At 47.8% G+C, this 17,174-nt stretch overlaps 1 protein-coding gene across 10 annotated transcripts in view; it reads left to right on the top strand.

Annotated features, from left to right (window-relative positions):
* The window catches only part of PLCB2 (phospholipase C beta 2), a 78,904-nt gene that overhangs the window by 23,228 nt on the left and 38,502 nt on the right, over nucleotides 1-17,174 (top strand). For 9 of the 10 annotated variants that reach the window (XM_065066344.1, XM_021297679.2, XM_065066341.1 and 6 more), the window contains 14 exons: nucleotides 5,078-5,218; nucleotides 5,379-5,458; nucleotides 6,060-6,113; nucleotides 7,945-8,020; nucleotides 8,623-8,723; nucleotides 9,190-9,356; nucleotides 9,537-9,683; nucleotides 9,963-10,120; nucleotides 12,096-12,178; nucleotides 12,557-12,641; nucleotides 13,988-14,159; nucleotides 14,943-15,040; nucleotides 15,764-15,860; nucleotides 16,763-16,847. In XM_065066344.1, the coding sequence (XP_064922416.1) occupies nucleotides 5,165-5,218; nucleotides 5,379-5,458; nucleotides 6,060-6,113; nucleotides 7,945-8,020; nucleotides 8,623-8,723; nucleotides 9,190-9,356; nucleotides 9,537-9,683; nucleotides 9,963-10,120; nucleotides 12,096-12,178; nucleotides 12,557-12,641; nucleotides 13,988-14,159; nucleotides 14,943-15,040; nucleotides 15,764-15,860; nucleotides 16,763-16,847 (1,457 nt within the window). In that variant the 5' untranslated portion in view covers nucleotides 5,078-5,164. Of the gene's footprint in view, nucleotides 1-3,380; nucleotides 4,672-5,077; nucleotides 5,219-5,378; nucleotides 5,459-6,059; nucleotides 6,114-7,944; nucleotides 8,021-8,622; nucleotides 8,724-9,189; nucleotides 9,357-9,536; nucleotides 9,684-9,962; nucleotides 10,121-12,095; nucleotides 12,179-12,556; nucleotides 12,642-13,987; nucleotides 14,160-14,942; nucleotides 15,041-15,763; nucleotides 15,861-16,762; nucleotides 16,848-17,174 lie in introns of those variants that run through there. The other variant, XM_065066346.1, reaches the window with a different exon arrangement.

Genomic DNA, 17,174 nt, shown 5'->3' with positions numbered 1-17,174 from the left:
GGGGGCTTCTGCACTACTGCTTCCCTCTGCAAGGTGCTGTGCGCTTTTTGGCTGTGCCTTATGCTGCATGAGGGCAGAACGTGCCTGGAGTTTTTCCGACCGATGGAGGTGAAACCAGTCTCCTGCTAATGGGTGGTTGTACTGTGGATGTTGGGAGTTGCCCGCTTTCAGTAACCTTTTCTCACCGCTGCTAGGCAAGTGGTTTGGGGTTTTTCTTTACAAGAAGAATAACACCAAAGCGCCCACGCAGAAACCCGCTTGTGAACAGCCCTGCCGTCACAGGCGCTCCCTTGCCAGCACAGGGCACAGCTCTGCCCCGCCGGCGGGGAGGCAGGGATGGGTGGAACCCCCTTCCTGCACTGTCGGTGTTAGGTAGTAGATAGGCGAGTGCCCAGCGCATGTGGCACTGAAAAAGGGACATGTCACCAAGGGCTGTCAGCTGTAGGAGCCACCTCCAAACGAGAAGGGCCCCTGCAGTTTGCCCCAGAAGGAAAGGATTCCTGGAGCTGAGCGGAGACTCTCGTCTTCCCTCCTGAGCTGTTGCCCTGCGCCTTATTCACACATAAGAATGCACTCCAGTCCTCCTGTGACCTCTCCTATGCATGTGCAGATTTTCTCTTCTCACCCCTTTTGCTCTATTTTCTTTGAGAGCTACTCAATGTAGCTCTCAAAGAGAGCTACTCAGTGTTCTGTGGTGTTTTTTCTCCATGGAAATCTTTTTGGAGAGACAGGGCAGAATGAACTTTGGCACATGTTCAAGAGTAATAAAGATAAGAATTAGCAGGAACTCAATGTAAATGAGACAAGATAAAAAGCTATTGAATGTAGTTCAGCAGCATGCCGAAGCAGATCAAGATGTTATTTACAATGTAATTCTGTGTTTTCCTTTCAGTAACGAGGAACAATAACGGCTGCTCCATTTTGTTTTATTCTAATGCACCAAGACCCTAGAAAATGAAATAATTAGGACCAAAATACATGATGTTTTAGGCCAGACTGCTGGGCTGTTGGCTCCATCTCGGGTTTGTTTAGACACGTCAGCAGGCGTTGGCTTTGAAACAAGCATAGGTTTTCATAAAAACAGAAGTTGTATTTTCTGACTGTCACGATTGTGAAACAGTTTCATCCTCCACACACGTTTTGTTGTTACTGAACCCAGAGATGCAGACTCTGAACATGCACAAGGGAGAGGAACATATCAAGGTATTCCACAGGCTGTATGTTGAGATGATGAAGTAGGACGAGTAGTGCTGAGGCACCGCCAATGCGGGGAGCATCGAGAGCGTGCTCAGCGCGGAGCTGTGCACTCCGAACACGCTGTGCGTGGTCGGTCGCTCTGCGCCGCAGGGGGATGGCAGCAGCTCGGGGCACTGGGCATCATCTCAGCCCTACACTGTGGATTCAGCAACGTGCACCGGCACAGGATGGAACTAAACAAAGGTGATGTTCAAGTAAAAGAATGATCACAAGAGACTGCATGGAGACAAACTGATAGGTGTGCATGCAAGAGAAGAGCGGGTAGAAGCCTGTGGTTTGCAAAGGATTTATAAATAGTGGAGCAGGGGCCTAGCAAGTAAACAGTAACATCTCAATATTGGCCTTTGGCCATCCTGGGCCCTTCTGCCTCTTCCATCTTTCTACAGCACGAGCTCTTAGACCACAGGGACAGCAGTTACTGTGGATGCCCAGTCTGCAGCTCTCCCTCGCAGTCTGTTCCTGCTCAGTTCCAGAATGCTGTGGGTTATTCTGTGACACGTGAATCTGTGTGGTGCTGCATTTTCTGGTTCCTTTAGATCAGACAGCGAGGAGAGCTGAGAGTGCTTCCTTTGTGTATTTTTTTCTGCCTCATCTCGCTGAGATACTTGGGCAGAGACAGGCTGGTCTTGTTGCTGAATCCCACGATGGAGCAGTGCTGCTAATGAGGACAGAAGTGTGACCTGCAGAGCCAAAGGCATTTGAATGGCCTTGGTGCTGCCTTTTCCTTCTGGCAACGAAGCAAGACCTTTCTTCTCTAAAGACAAGACTTGTCAGCTCCTGTCATCTAATACCCCAAGCTCTGTATCAGTAAGCACGTTTCATGGAGATCCAGAATTGTCCGAGTGCAGTCCGTGCGTGCAGCTGCGGCAGATCCTGGCTGTCATGGGGCCGTGTCCCGTTTCAAGTAGGGAAAGGACAGTCTGTCTCTGTCTCTTGCATCAGGCCTGGCTCTTTGTTTATATTTGCATGAGAATTTGCTTTTCTCTGGACTATGAATGTGGTTTGTACAGATGAGGGTTTTGGGGAAATGAGGAGGGTGGGAAGTGAAATGCAAGCTGGATCCATTTCAGCCGCTCTGCCGGTGGGTTGCTTTCTGTTTGTTTGGGGTTTTTTTAAGTGGATTTGCTAAGCATGTTTCCCTTCTGATTTGCATGGCTAATGTGGTTGTCCTGCTTTTCACATAGCAATTCCTATTTTTCCTTTACGGCCACCTGCAAGGTGACACTAAGTAACAATGTAGCAAAACTTCAGTACAAGGTGCTAAAGGAGCACAGGTTGTGAAAGAGCCAAGATGTGGCATCACGTTCAGTGCTTTTGGATGCCGTCACTGGGCCTCTCTTGCCATCTTCATTCAGTGTCACACCAACATTGCTGCATTTATCCTGGGAGGGAGATAATCTCCACGTGAAGTCGGCAGCACACAGCGAGCGAGCGACTTGCTTAAGGCCTGGCAGGAAGTCAGTCGCTGGGAAAATATGACCCAATTTAGATCCCTAATGAGATCATCCGTTCCTCTCCCTGCTGCAGTTTCCCTCTCATAAAATGAAGCTGTCAGCTTCACCGAGGTGCGAGGGGGTGTCAGAAGTGGCTGCTGCTCAAGGGTACGGCATATGACAAGCTGCATGGGCTACGGCTCACCAGGACCAGCTCCTGAGAAGGTGATCAGATATCAGGCCGTTACCGAGCACAGCGTGTGGCAGCTTTATCTGGCAGATGCTCTGATTTCAGCTTGCTGGGGCCATGGCCTGAACAGAAACATCTGCTGGAGAGCCCAGCGACACCAGCTTGCACAGAAGGAAGGGCTGGGAGGAGCCCGTTTTAACAAATACAGGAAATGAGTTCAGTGTAAACCACAAGTTCTCTATTGTCTTAGCTTCGTCTGATTTACAACACTGGAGGTAAGGAAGCTGAACAAATGCCAGTGGGTTTGCAAGATGAAGTTAAAATTCGAAGTTCGAATCCTAACAGTTGCAATGAAAAGTTAAGCTCCATCAAGAAGATGCTCTGAGCGTGGAAAGGAGGTGTGGGTATGTGCGTGCTGCTCACTTCTGTCAAGGACAATTGTTCATGAAGCAAAAATGAGGCATTTTGGAAATTCCTGAACTATTAGAAAATAGGCGAATCTTCTGGGTGGCTGACTGGCTTCCCCCTTCTTTCCCTCCAAATGCTCTTGGATTATGCAGGTTTCAAAGTTACTGCTGTGGAGAGCTGCTTTTGTGAAGTGAAAGACAGCAGTCAGGTGATCCTGAGCTGTAATCCAGCCCATCATGGTTTTCCTAAAGATGCCTGTTTGCTACAGATGTGTCAAAACTGCAAATGCTCCAGAAATTTGGAAGAATGCAGTAGAAAATGTCTGCAGAGTACCTTCTAAAAGACACACGCAGCTCTATATGCGACACCAAGCAGATGTGTAAGAATGCCTGAGGCTGAGCTGCTTTGGAGTTCCCGCTGTTCTGGTCCAAACATAAAGGGAAAATTCCAGGGCAGAGTTGACTTTGTTTCCGTGTGACTCACAACAGGATGCAAACAGATGGTTGCATATAGGGGGTTTTGGTTGGTTTGGGCTAAACTGAGGTCTATGGAAGTCTAAGATCGGGGGCTTTGCTTGCTTCAGCTAGCACAGATTCAGACATTCTCCAGTTAGTAGCAGCTTAACAAGTCACCAAACATGAGCTGCACTGCAGAGACTGACTTTGTACATTCTTTAAGTTTATAGCAAACATAGAGTCATTTAGGCAAAACTTCTTTTGCTGAAGTTAACGTGATATCTACTGTGTTAGGGTGTTCCTGATGTTTTAACTTGTTGAAACGCGGTAACTCGGCCGTGTGTCTAACTGTAGGTTTGTGCATCCAGCGAGAGCTCCGATTCCAGCTCTGAGATTCCCCTGGGAGTCTGACCTGCTCTGCCAACAATCCCGGAGGAGGAATTTTGCCCTTAGTTTCTGAAGGAGCAGGTGCTCTCGCAGCCTCCCTGTGTGCTTTGATATGGATTTATCCTGCGCTTTAGATAATGAATTGCTGTGCTTTATTCCAGGACGTGGGAATATTATCCTTTCATAATAAGTAGTAACTGTCAGTACGACTACAGGTTACCTTGGCTTAGTGAAGCCTTATGTAGGAATGCAGAAAATGCTAAATAATTTAATGGGATTCTATAAATACTTTCATATGGTGATGAAATCCAAGTATGACTAATCGGATGAGCCTTACACTTAACAAAACAAATCTCTGGTGAGCCATCGCTGTAGGATACTGCAATTGCGATGGAAAAAACCACTTCTAGCAACTGACAACTAGCAGAAAATGTGACTGGAGGGAGAGAGCCCATCCTTCCAGTCAGCAGCTCTAAAGCCGGTAGACCTTCTGCGTCCTGAGCAACGTCTTTCTTGTGGTGGAGGGAGGTTACAGCAAAAGGTATCACACTAATCTAAAAGACTTTCTTGGTACATGTTTTGACAAATGCAATAAGCTGTTATGCAGCTCTGGTGTGAGCAGGCGGAATACTCACCTCCTTGTCTGCAGGCTCAGGCTGAAGTTTCAGAAGGAATTTCTTTAAGATCAGCCCAGAGACCAAAATGCCATGTTTGGGCAGCAACATTAGTCACCAGGCTTTTGTCCATGGAAGATCTGGGTCATGTAGGCTCCAGAACAACAGTGACAAATAAGGAAAGCCAAGGAAAGGAAGATCACATTAAACAATTTTGCAGCTCTTGAGAAGCTTGCTGTGAATTTGGGTCAATGTTTGGATTGGGTGCTATCTTTTTTAGGTGTGGTTTGCCTCATTCTACCTTCATCCCTGTCTGTTCTGTTTCTTTTGCAGTGCCAGAAGCTCCGGGAGGTTTTTAACTTGGATTACCCTCACAGCACCTTCCTGCTTAAGACTCTGACTATTGTGTCTGGCCCTGACATGGTGGACCTGACTTTTCATAACTTTGTGTCCTACAAGGAGAATGTTGGCAAGGTATTGGGTGCTGAGGGCGAGGAGGCACTGGGAAACAGTAAGGATTGGGGTGCTAATGGGGAGCAGGAAAGAAGAGGGGAAGGCAGGGAACACAGGATGTTCTGTGTACTCTGTGCAGTTCCATAATGCCCAACTGCCTCTGCCTTGTGTTTGTTCCCAGAGCTGGGCTGAGGATATTCTGGCCATCGTTCGGAATCCCCTCACGTACAATGCTTCTCGGTACACCTTCCTAGAGAAAATGTAAGTGATTTCTGACAGACTTTGGTCTCTGAAACATTCGTGTCCTGCCCTTTCTGTCTGGACTAGAAAGAAAAGGCATCTTGGCATCCTGGTCCTTTGGCAGCCTCCGGAAGAAGTCCTGGGTCAGCTCCTGGGCAGGGGGTTGGCACTTGGGCCATATGCTGCACGACGACTGAGTGGCACAGAAGTGCTTGAGCCAGCCAAACACACCTGTGCTACTCAACTGCAATTCTGAGCCTCAAGTGTGTCCCACAGCACTCACCCCTACAAAGTGCTGCCTCTTTTTCTTGGCTCAGTAATACTGTTTGGTTGGCAGCAGCCTGGGATCACTGAGGAATGCTAAATAATAGGGGATATCATGATCATACATATGTATCATGTTTCAGAGGAATCTTTCTGATATCTAAGATCTTGTAATTTACCTGTTTCTCCTTCCCAAGGAACAGGAACAGGTTCCGTCTGAGGTTAAGCTGATGGTCTGTAGGACCCTGATTTTCAGTTAACTGTTAGATTGTTTTCCCAGTTGCCTGTTTTTTCTTTCCCCTTATTTAACAGGACCTCAGAGTGTACAAGTGCATTTTCATAATCTTTTTTTTGACAGCCTGGTGAAGCTCAAGATGCAGCTTAATGCAGAGGGAAAGATCCCCGTCAGGAAGTGAGTATGGCTGTTTGTTTTGTCGTGTGTTCAGTCAGAGGAAGGCAGAGCAGCTGCTGAGAGCTTGGTTGCCCAGTGGCTCCAGCCGCCTGCTCCTTGTGCAGCCAAGAGGCAGGGATCATTCTCTCAGGATTCAGGCTGCACCTGTGTTCCTCCCAAGGAAGGGCCTGGACATGATTTGAGTCTGGCCTTCATCTACAGCAAGAAATTGCCTTCAACAGCCATGGGTTTCACTTCCTGACTGTTGCCAAGAAATGATCAACAAAACCAAGCAACTTTGCTAAAATTCTGATCACAGATTGTTTTCAAACCTGAATTGAAAGGTGGGTGTAGGACCTCTTTTACCTTTCATGTACGGAGTTCTGTGTTTGGAGAACTTTTTGCTTGACTCTTTGGCCAGCCTGAAGCAGGGGTTCATTGCTTTTGCTCATTCCTCGCGGGTGTACCTCCGCTGCCCTCAGTGTTTACGCTGGATGTGTGTGAGAGGGAAGCAGGCTCTGTGGCCAGACCTCTGGGCCAGTGTGTACGCAACAGGAGAGATTTGCCCTTCGCTGTCCCCAAGCCTGCTGCCTGAATAAGCCAAGGCTACTTTGCCAAAGCATAAACCAGCCTATTACTTCTCCCCTGCACTGCATGGCATGAATCTAGAATTGATTTTGTGTCAGTCAGTGTCTTCCCTAGCAAAATCACTCCGTGGCTGATCCTATGGCTCCTCCATCCCGATTCAGCTCGTAGAATGACAAAAGGCTGCACTGCCGTGTTGAATTCCCTTTTCGCTGCCTAAATTATCTTTTGTTTTAAGAATAAGGACCTGCAGATAGTGCACTTGTGGGTGCTCACTGGGAAGGTCTGAACCGCGCTGCTTCTAGGTTTATGCTGTGTTTATAGCATCTCAAGAGGCAAGCGCTAATCACCTGTAATAAATGCGCTGCCTACTGCGTGGTATATTGCATAACAATTCTAGATTAAGTCTATGCTGGCTAAATGCGCTCCTGGATGGTTGATCATTGTTCAACAATAAACATCTTTTGTTATTTGTTTTCTGAACCACCAACCAGCAGAATTTCATTGTCAGAAACCAGTGTATTCATCAAAGGGCTTTTAAAAATGTATAGGTCTTTAATGAATAACTCACACTAGGGAAGTGTACTTTGAATTGATCTTTAAAATGCAAGCAAGGTAGCATTACTACAGAGAGAAGACAGCTTGTTCTTCTGAAATGAGCTAGAAAAAATATCTGGTACAGGCTGTAACTCTCTTTAATGCCCTGGTCTGTCTTTCTTGCAGAGTGGTGAAAGTGCTTTATTGTGTAAAACATTAGACCATTAAATGGCCCAGATTAAGAGCCAGGTTTATAAAAATATTCAGCATCTCCAGGTGTATGTAAGGCTTTCAAAACTCTGTGTCTGAATTCTGAAAATTCCACTGAGCACCTGCCTTTCTCTTTAGACATTTCAATCCCTTTTGAATCAGAACAAGGGTGCTGCAGTTTTTGCCTTGCAAAGGGCACTTGGGAGCCAATATGCACCGAGTTTGCATACGGCTGCTGCAGCTCCCACTGGCCGCTTTCTCACCTGTCAACACATTCGGCTCTTTTTGTCCCCTGTTTTTGGCTGTGGGCACCTGAGATGCCAGGAGGTTAATAGAGCTGGCTTCTAAATCTATCCACAGAGCAGACCTCCTGGCTGCTGACTGGGAAAGTCTGAAAGCTGGGGAGACTTGACTTATCGTTACTATTCCATAGTACAGCAGAGAGCAGCCACCCAAACCCAGGCTTTCCAGTTTCACTCCTCTTACATTACGGCGATTTATTTTTTCTGTGCCTGGTCAGTATTTTTCAGATGTTTCCTGCAGACAGGAAGAGGGTGGAAGCAGCATTAAGTGCTTGTCATCTTCCAAAGGGCAAGGTAAGGCTTTTGCTAGGTAGCCAAAGGTCTCACTAGTTTGAGAATAATCTTTTTACCTACCCTGGCTGTGATGGCCTTGGCCATGAAAAAAACCGTCAGCCCAGAGTCTCTCAGTTGCTGTGAAACCTTTTCCTTAGCACTAGCTGCTATACCTTAACCATAAGGCCGCTAAGATCAGTCCTCACTGTTTGTATTGCAGTAATGCTCGCGGCTCCAGCCCTTGCACTCCGCGGCACAAGAAGCAGCAGGTTCCCTTCCACCTGCTTCCCTGTCTGCTCTTTGAAGCAGCAGATGTGACGGTTAATGTTGCCACTTGTGCCAGCGCGCTGAGCACAGTGCAGGCCTCTGACAGCTCCCGCCACTGCATCACGCTTTAGCTTTGTACCATCTCACAAGAGGCACCAAGGAGCAGTTTAAATAACTGTCTGTCCTGAAACAGGGCATCGTGGTGCCTCTCCACTCCCTCTGCTCTTTCCTAAACACCTTACCAGGTGTTCCAGTTTCTTACAGTGTCACAAAGAAGTGCTGAACTGTGGGTGTTGGTGGAGAGGCGAAAGCCGTAGTGGGTTTGTGATGCTGTCATGTCTTTATTGCATTCCCAGAATGATGCCATCAACCCAGAGGACTTCCCCGAGACAGTGTATAAAACTTTCCTCATGAATCTGTGTCCACGGCCTGAGATTGATGAGATATTTACCTCACAGTAAGTTTCCTTCAAGCCGCAGCAGAGAACTTGATCTCTTGTGGCAAGAAAGAGTGGCAAGGGGATTTTACGCTATGTGGTTTATCTGGTCTTAGGCCTTAGAAGAACAGGAAGCCAGGTCACAAAGCAGTGCCGGTTCACCTAACGCTTTCCCTCGCTGCCTGAATGAAAAGGATGAGACCTCACTGTGCTGCAGGGACTCTTTACTGTCCCCATCCAGAGGGCTGATGCCAGGTCAGCACTGGATCATGCCAGTGGGATGCTGCTTGTGGCAAACGAGGCCATGTACGGTGTGAGAACCGGAGATCCTCACACGTAGCCAGTGACTTTTTTTCACAAGTAGATAAATCTGTGACTTCTTAAATGGGCTTGATTTCACAGGGCAGGCAATTCAGTGTGGTCTGAAATCCAGTTCTGGGTAATGCACAGGCCTTACCCCTGGTCCTCTGTCATTCTCTCACCTCAGCCATTTAAAAGCAAAGCCCTACATGACCAAGGAGCACTTGGCAAAGTTTATCAACAAGAAGCAGCGGGACTCTCGCCTCAATGACATCCTTTTCCCGCCAGCCAAACCTGAGCAGGTGCAGAGCCTGATAGAGAAGTATGAGCCCAGCGGGATCAACATCCAAAGGGGTGAGTCTTGTTCAGCCCAAGGTCTTGCTATAGCTAGCATGAAAATAGCAGAGGTTCTTGCACCTTCTGGAGCAATTGGCCCAGATCTCCCAAGTCGCTGTGTTTCAGTGCACCAGCAAAGAGGTGCCAGAACCATTTTGTTTCAGAACTGTTACGTTAACAGCTTTGTTTTCCGTGTAGGGCAGTTGTCTCCGGAGGGGATGGTCTGGTTTCTCTGTGGCCCTGAGAACAATGTCATAGCACTGGACAAATTGATGCTGTACCAGGACATGACCCAGCCACTCTCACACTACTTCATCAATTCATCACACAACACATATTTAACAGGTAGGGGCAGTTCCAACACATATGTACCACCACCCGGGGGATGAATGAACCTACAGTTGGGCAGGTGCATCTGCCCTGAAGTTTGGAGGGCCGAGGGCTGCACTCACCCCGAGGAGCTTGGCACTTAAATGCTGTGTAGGAAGAAGAAATGTGACCCTGTAGCCAAAAACATCTTGTCAGTCTGCCACGTTCACCTGCTCAAGGGTGGCAGAGAGTTCTGTCGCTCCTGTCTTGTTCGAACAGCTGATGTTGAGCCTCGCTCTGTTTGCTCTTCCGCAGCTGGTCAGTTCTCCGGTATCTCCTCTCCCGAAATGTATCGGCAGACGCTGCTGGCTGGCTGCCGCTGCGTGGAGCTGGACTGCTGGAAGGGCCGTCCCCCGGATGAGGAGCCCATCATCACTCACGGGTTCACCATGACAACTGAGATCCTCTTCAAGGTACGAAAAGAAGGAGTTTTCTCCAAACTTGCTTTCCCCTGCTCGGTTTTAGACTGGTCTCTGTTTGAGGAGGCTGGCTGAGGGAACTGTCAGATGGATGGGCTGAGGGCAAAGGTGTTTGAGCAGAAAAGATTGATGGTGAGATGACAAGGGAATGAAAGTGTAGATGGTATGAAAGATGAACAAATCTGCAAGAGGTTGGCGTTTGTGTACGTTTTTGGAGTGGGAGGTCGAGAAGGGAGGTTGTTAGCTGGAGGAAGATGACTGAATGAGGGAAATGTGGACAGTCAGGTAGAGCTGATGGAGAGATGATAGAGTAGATGTGCCTGCGTACACGGGGCTGCGCAGCAGATGGATATATGGGCAGAAAGGTGCACAAGGATGGTGGATTTATGGATGGATGCAGGTCAGAGAAAGAAATAAGATGGCTTTTGGAAAACAAGTGGCTAAACTGAGTTTATGTTCTAACTGGCCTGCAGCAGGTTTCCGTGGCTCACAGCCCCACGTGGTGTAGCTTTGGAGGAGCAGGTTTCAGTGACTTTGTAATTACACGAGTGTGTGGAATGTGTTCAGTGGAGCAGTTGCCCTCTGGCTGGCTGGGCAGACAGCTGCCCTGGGGACTCAGCTCCCAGGCGGCAGCAGCACAGTGCGAAGCCTGTTTCTCCCTTGGAAATGTAGGGCACGTAACCGCAGAAGTTACAAACAGCTTGCAGGTTACAAATCAATGCATCACACTTACATTTTTCTGCACTCTTTAACACAGCTGCTGCCAACGGGCAGAGGCACTTTAGATTCTATTTAAAGCTGTTTATTCTTCTTCATATCTCCCTCCCAGTTCCCACACTTCACTATTACTAAAATATTTAGGGGGCGGGGGGAAGCAATCCTTAAGATGAGAGGTATTGTCATATCCGGTGTCAGTGATTTCCCAGATCCTGTAGTACCACTGCTGCTTTCGCACAGCAGTTCACTGCAGACAGGAGAAATAATGCCAGCTGTAGCTGCTCTAATTGCAGAGTTCTCCTGAAGCACGTGGCTGTACCTCAAGGAAATTATAACCTGTTAACACAGCATGTGCCCAGGTTTTAGTTTTCTATGATGTGTAGATCTTTCCCTCCACACCTCTCTCCCTTTTCTACCATTGCCTGTGGCCTTTTAGTAACTTTTTCAGCTCCTCTGAACCTTGTGTGTTTCTGTGATAGGAAGTGCAAGTGGTCCGTGCAGGAGCAGCTTTGGCAGCCTCCTTCGTGCTAAGGTCATGGCTGGACCAGGATTTGGGGCGCGCAGGGGACTGTCATGGCAAAGGAGTCAATGACACTTGTTTACCATGTCAGTTAGCAGCACCAGAAAAGAAAATAGGGGAAAGTTTGTGGCAGTTTAACAGGGGCTTGGGAAAAACATGATTATTTTCTCTTACATCAGTAATGCTGAGAACGTTTCCATGGTATTTGCATTTGAAATGTCAGCACTGCTGGTTACTGAACATTTTGGTTTTCTCTGTTGCTAGACAGGAGGATTTTGTAAGCAGGTGAAATGACAGAAAACTGGACAGGTTCAGAGGCAGGTAGAAATAGGGTCAAGCAGTTTGACCTGGTGCTGCACACACCTTTCTCTACCAATTAAAAGTGCTCGTGGCAGTGGCTTTCCTCTCTGCTTTCACATTCGTTCATGTATACACTGAACTAGGTAAGAATCACAGAATCACATAGAACCTCATATTCTTACCTCTTTGGTGTCATTTTTAATGTAAGCTATTGAATTTAATTGCATGTTTTATCCCTTGGAGCTGGAAATCCAGGCAGGTATGAAAAAGATCAGGCAGTTATTCCCTTCTGGCTGGGAGGAGGCTAGTTCCTTGAAGGAGAAGCTCCCGACAGTGACCAGTTTGGGGTGGGTTCAGTGGGAGGTCAGCCACATGGCTCTGTTATTAATTAATGAGCGCTGACCTTTTCTCTGTCCTTTGCCTCTCCTTTAGGATGCCATTGAGGCCATTGCAGAAAGTGCTTTTAAAACATCTCTCTACCCTGTCATCCTGTCCTTTGAGAACCACGTGGACTCGTGAGTATCTGGTGACTGGGAGAATCGTGTTCTCTGTTGTCCAGAGCAGAAAGGGCCACTGGGTTTTCAGTGAGTGCCGGAGCTGAAACAGAACACCGGTTGAGATTTCTGAAGCAACCGGAGGTGGGTCAGAGCTGAAGCGTGAGCAACAGGCTGCAGAGTGAGAGTGACCACAGGTGTGCAGCCTTTTAGCTCAGGATAGGAGAGTATGAACAGATGGGAATAAGTCCGAGATGGGGCTTCAAGATCTGCACATCTGTCTGAGCGAGGGCAGGAGGTGGGTAGAGTACAGGAATCTTGAGATGGTTGCACTTGCCGAGCTCTGGATTTGGGCATGTGTTTTCCTGTTCACTCCTGCTTGATCTCTTTGTTCCTTAGGCCCAAGCAGCAGGCGAAGATGGCTGAGTACTGCCGAACCATTTTTGGAGATATGCTGCTGACAGAGCCGCTGGAAAAATTTCCGGTAAGCGAAAGTTGGGGAAGGAGGCTAGTGGAGAGGTCTTGGTGGAAAAACAGTCACTCTGGTGCTAGGAGATGGCACAGCAGTTACGAGGACAGTGACAAAGAAGACTGTTCATAGTGGTGAGCAACATAGCAAATGGATGGATTACCTCTCAGTCACAGAGGTTTTCCTAAGCCCTTGCCTGACTCTGCTCTCATTTAATGCTCTGTGACTTGGGTGACTTTGGAAGCTGAGCTCTGGGTAACAAAGGCATACCAGTTGTACCAAGATGGGCCAGTGTATTTTTGTACACAGTACCGTTTCAGATCTGTCTGCCAGCTCTTGATCTGGAAAGAAACAGAAACAAGAGCTTAGCAGGCTCTTCCTAGCAATGCTTCTCCATTCCTGCTACCAGGCTGGGGATAGTCCCTTCCAGGCAGAGAAGGGCAGGTCGCTGTCGTGCATCGCATGGTGCTCAGAGAGCTCAGTAAAGCTCCCCATCCGCTTCACCCTCGTCAGCAGTTTCCTTGTGCAAGCCTGTGTTTTTGTGGACACAGTGACAGCTTTGGTGATCCCCAGGCACACTGCTGCTCCCATCGCCTTCTGAGCAGATGCTGATTGACAACTAACAGGAAGTGTCTGTGTTCCACAAAGCGTGAGGCAGTTCCTTGGGATCAGTGGTGGAGCGGGGAGCTGAGACACCCAGCCCAAGTATCTGTTTTCAAGCACCGAGATCACAAGAAGAGCTGAAAGGAAGCAGGGAGCAAATCAGCAGTTGCCCACTGTCCAGACCCTTGTCCTTGTCCAGGCAACAGGGAGAAACGGGAGGGGGTGTGTTATTAATAGGCCTGTTGCTATCTGTACAGGGAGCGTAGGTCAAGAAGCACGGGCTGAGTCACACATCCTTGTCTTGAGCCACCTACTCTGGGATCTTTTTCTTTTTCAAATCTGCTGCAGGCAAAGTGTTTAAATGTGGCCTGAGTGCTGATCTGGGACTGAGGCTCTGGGATAATGAGGGAGTAGGTGGAATGTGAAAGCCAGGGGTGTGTGGATGGCTTCAGGACATGGAGATGTTTTTTTAGCTGTGCTGCAGGATGGGTGGCTGGGAACAGCATGACCTGTGCAGGCAGCAGAACATGGGAGGGCTGAGAGGTGCTGGTCTGAAACTGAAGGTGAAGTCTTAGAAAAAATGGCATGGATATAGTCGGATATGCTGGCAGATGTAGAAATTCAAGTAGACAGTGGGTGAGAGCTGTGTCCATGTACCAGCAAATGGCCAGAGGAACGGTACTGGGAGGAACAGGAGAGATGAGTATTTGAATTCTGTCTTTGCGATGAAAATTCAGTATGAAGTTTATTTGTTGCAGCTGAAGCCAGGAGTTCCTCTGCCAAGTCCTAAGGATCTCTTAGGGAAGATCTTGATTAAGAACAAAAAGAAGCAGTCTGTATCTGGGAAGAGGCAGAACTCTTTGAAGAAAGGGAGGAATGTGGAACCAGAAATCGTCGAGCAGCCAAGCCCTCTGGATGCTGAAGATACTGGTATGTCTGAAGGGAAATGGGACCAGTACAGCTAGATGAGCGAGTCTGGCCCATTGGAGGCCTTCCAAATCACCAATACCAGCTGGAGGCGAGCCGGTACTGGTCATTAACTCAGTTATCTCCAGAAGCAGTATAAGCTTGGAAGAGAAACTAAGTCTTCAGAATATTTTCAAACACTTCATTCCAGCCAAAAAAGCCCATCAGCAGCTCTTTGCCTGCTCTGAGGTGTACGGCAGCATGAGCTGGTAATTCATTGATACACACTGGCTATTGCTTTGATGCAAGGGTGGGGAATTTTTACTGCTTGTAGCTCTCTGATAACCACAAATGTACGATGGTGTTGTTCTTCGCCATGAGGTTCTTGGAGGTTTGTAGAGCCTTCAGCCCCTCCCTTCACCCCTCCTCCAGTCTCAAGGCTGTCACCTCTTGGGCTCAGGGAAGAACAGGGAATTTTCAGCCCCTATCATGGTAGGAGCACATGAAGGCAGATGAAGACAAGGCGAGTGCCTCTACGGAGCACCTGGAAATGGACATTTATTCCCACAGAAGTGTGTGAGCTTTGGGAAATCAGCACCGTGATTGGCACTCTTGAGGTGTGATGGGAGCCTGTGGCCTCTTGAGTGTGCTAGTTCAAATTTGGATTTGACTAATAAAATGGTATGATTCTGCCACTTAGTGCTCCTGCATGACTTGATGGTGAGGTTTGGCAGAGCTCTTCATTGCTGACAATTGGCAACGGCTTGTCTCGGTGTGCAGCTGATATGTGCCCCTGTGTGTGCTTAGTCTGGGCAGGTGATGTGGCTGAAGAGGAACCAGAGGAAGAGGATGAACTTCTGGGAAACCTGGATGAAGAGGAGCTTAAAAAGATGCAGTCAGATGAGGTGCTGTCACTGTTGTTTCTGTTCCTTTTCTGGTTTTTGTTTTGTTTTTTTTCTGACCTCCCGTTTCCTCTGGGGCCTCACCATATTGAATAGAGATGAACCCAAACTGCCAAGGGGAATGAATGTGCTGTGACCAGTCGGGGACTTTCCTTCCCCCGTGCAACAAGACTTTTGCAGGAGAAACTGCATAAGAGAAATTATGTGGCAAGCTTAGAGAATATGGCAGAAGGGTTATTATTGCTGACTCTGCCTTTGATATTCTGCATGATAACTCTGTGCCTTCAGGGGGTTTGGAGAGGCTTAGCCTCAGTCTGATAAAAGTTGTTGCTGAAACATGAAGTACTGCTGCTGAATTGGGAAGGAGATCATCATTCCCTTGAATAAATCAATCCATTTCCATCTCCTCAGTGTCACTCAGAGAGGAGGGAAAACAATGTCCTGAGTGTGTCCCAGACTCTGTGCTTTCAGAGGTTAAGGAGGTCCTGGGCTTCTTACACACTGATGCCTCTCCGCGGGCCTCACTTTTTGCCAAGCTACCTAGAAACTGTGCCTCTGGCTGCGCTGCCGACAGTGTAACCGTAGGACCAGCAAGTCCAAGAACCTGGTGTGCTCTGGTCAGGGCAGGCACCAGAGCTTTGCCGTAGTGAAGCCGAGCTGTGTTTTGTTTCGTCTCTAGGAAAAGACTCTTCATTTATCTTGTCTTGGGTTTTGTTTTCTGCTCAGGGCACTGCTGGTTTGGAAGTGACAGCGTACGAGGAAATGTCCAGCCTGGTTAATTACATACAGCCCATCAAATTTGACTCCTTCGAAGTCTCTGCCCGTAAGTCAGACTCAGTCCTTTCAGAATCCCGAGTATTTCCATTTGACCAGGAGTACGGTGCTTTCAGATGTGACTGTTCTCCATTTTCTGTTGTGTTCTCTCTCTCCCACAATATATGTGTGATCTCAAACACTTCCCTTCTGCCTTCCTCCCTGTGGTAAGGAATTGGTAAGGAGAAGAGAGGGATAAGTCAGATACTGCTCCCATTTGTACAAGTGAGGATGGAAAGAAACAGCTCAGAGGCCAGTGACATCTCTGTGGGCTTGATTTGCTGCTTTGCAGGGCAGGGTTGAGCCCAGCTGTTCTTAGTGTATGTGACTAGCCTTCCTCTTCCATGGTGATTAAACAGAGAAACACTTGAAGCACTGAAAATGCACGTGATTTCTTTATACACAACGGGTTCCTCTAAACAGTTCCCTCGTTTGGGTCTGACTTTGAGTGAGCTGGTTTGACTGATGAAAGAAAGAAAAGAAAAATCAAGGGGGAGTGAAGAACAGGAAACTCAACAAAATAAAAAAAATTGTGCAAGATCTTTGAATATTTGGATTCACTTGGAACTAAAACTCTAGGCAGGAGTTATTCTCTCAAAGTCACTGAAATCCAGAAAGAGATGGGCCAACTTATTGCCATTTAAACTTTGCAAGCCAGTCCTGTGTGTTCTCCATGCAGTTCCTGTCTTGTAGTGCACAAGCATTGTCTCTCAGGTAAACATAAATCACCTTTTATGGAGTATTGTTCTTCATCCCTTTTCGAGAGACCAGAGAAAGGTAAATTGTCTTGATAGAAAATGGTACCTGGGAGAAAGTGGTAAACAGGCCAAGTGCTTCTTGGTCCTTCAGTCCTCACACAAACGAGGGGCTGGTCATGCCTTTCTTCTAAATGCTTTTTTATCTTACTTGTAGAGAAGAACCGGAGTTACGTCATCTCTTCCTTCACGGAGCTGAAGGCTTATGATCTACTAACCAAGTTCCCTGTGCAATTTGTAGAGTATCCTTTAGGCAAACCTTGTCTGATGTAGTTGGTTGTATGGAGTTTGGGAGCTAACCTGGAGCCTGGGTGAGGCAGAGGTGTATAGAGTCACAGAGCCATAGCCAGCCAGCTCCTGGTTTCAGGACCTGGTAAACATTCCATCAGAGATGTATAGTGTGGAGGTGGGCCACGGGATCTTCTGGGGCGGCTTGGGGGCTGTTGACAGAGATTCTCGACAGGGTGCATCCTGCTGTAGTGAATGCAGGGCTGCCAGATGCTTGTCCTTCAGTGGAAGGGGAAGAAGCCTGTTGTTGCAAGGGCCTCGCTTACTTCTTGCCAGGAAGG

This window comes from Columba livia, chromosome 5, assembly GCF_036013475.1.
Source record: "Columba livia isolate bColLiv1 breed racing homer chromosome 5, bColLiv1.pat.W.v2, whole genome shotgun sequence".
Lineage (NCBI taxonomy): Eukaryota > Metazoa > Chordata > Aves > Columbiformes > Columbidae > Columba > Columba livia.
Note: the sequence above shows the minus strand (reverse complement) of the source record. Positions and strands in the feature narration are given on the sequence as shown.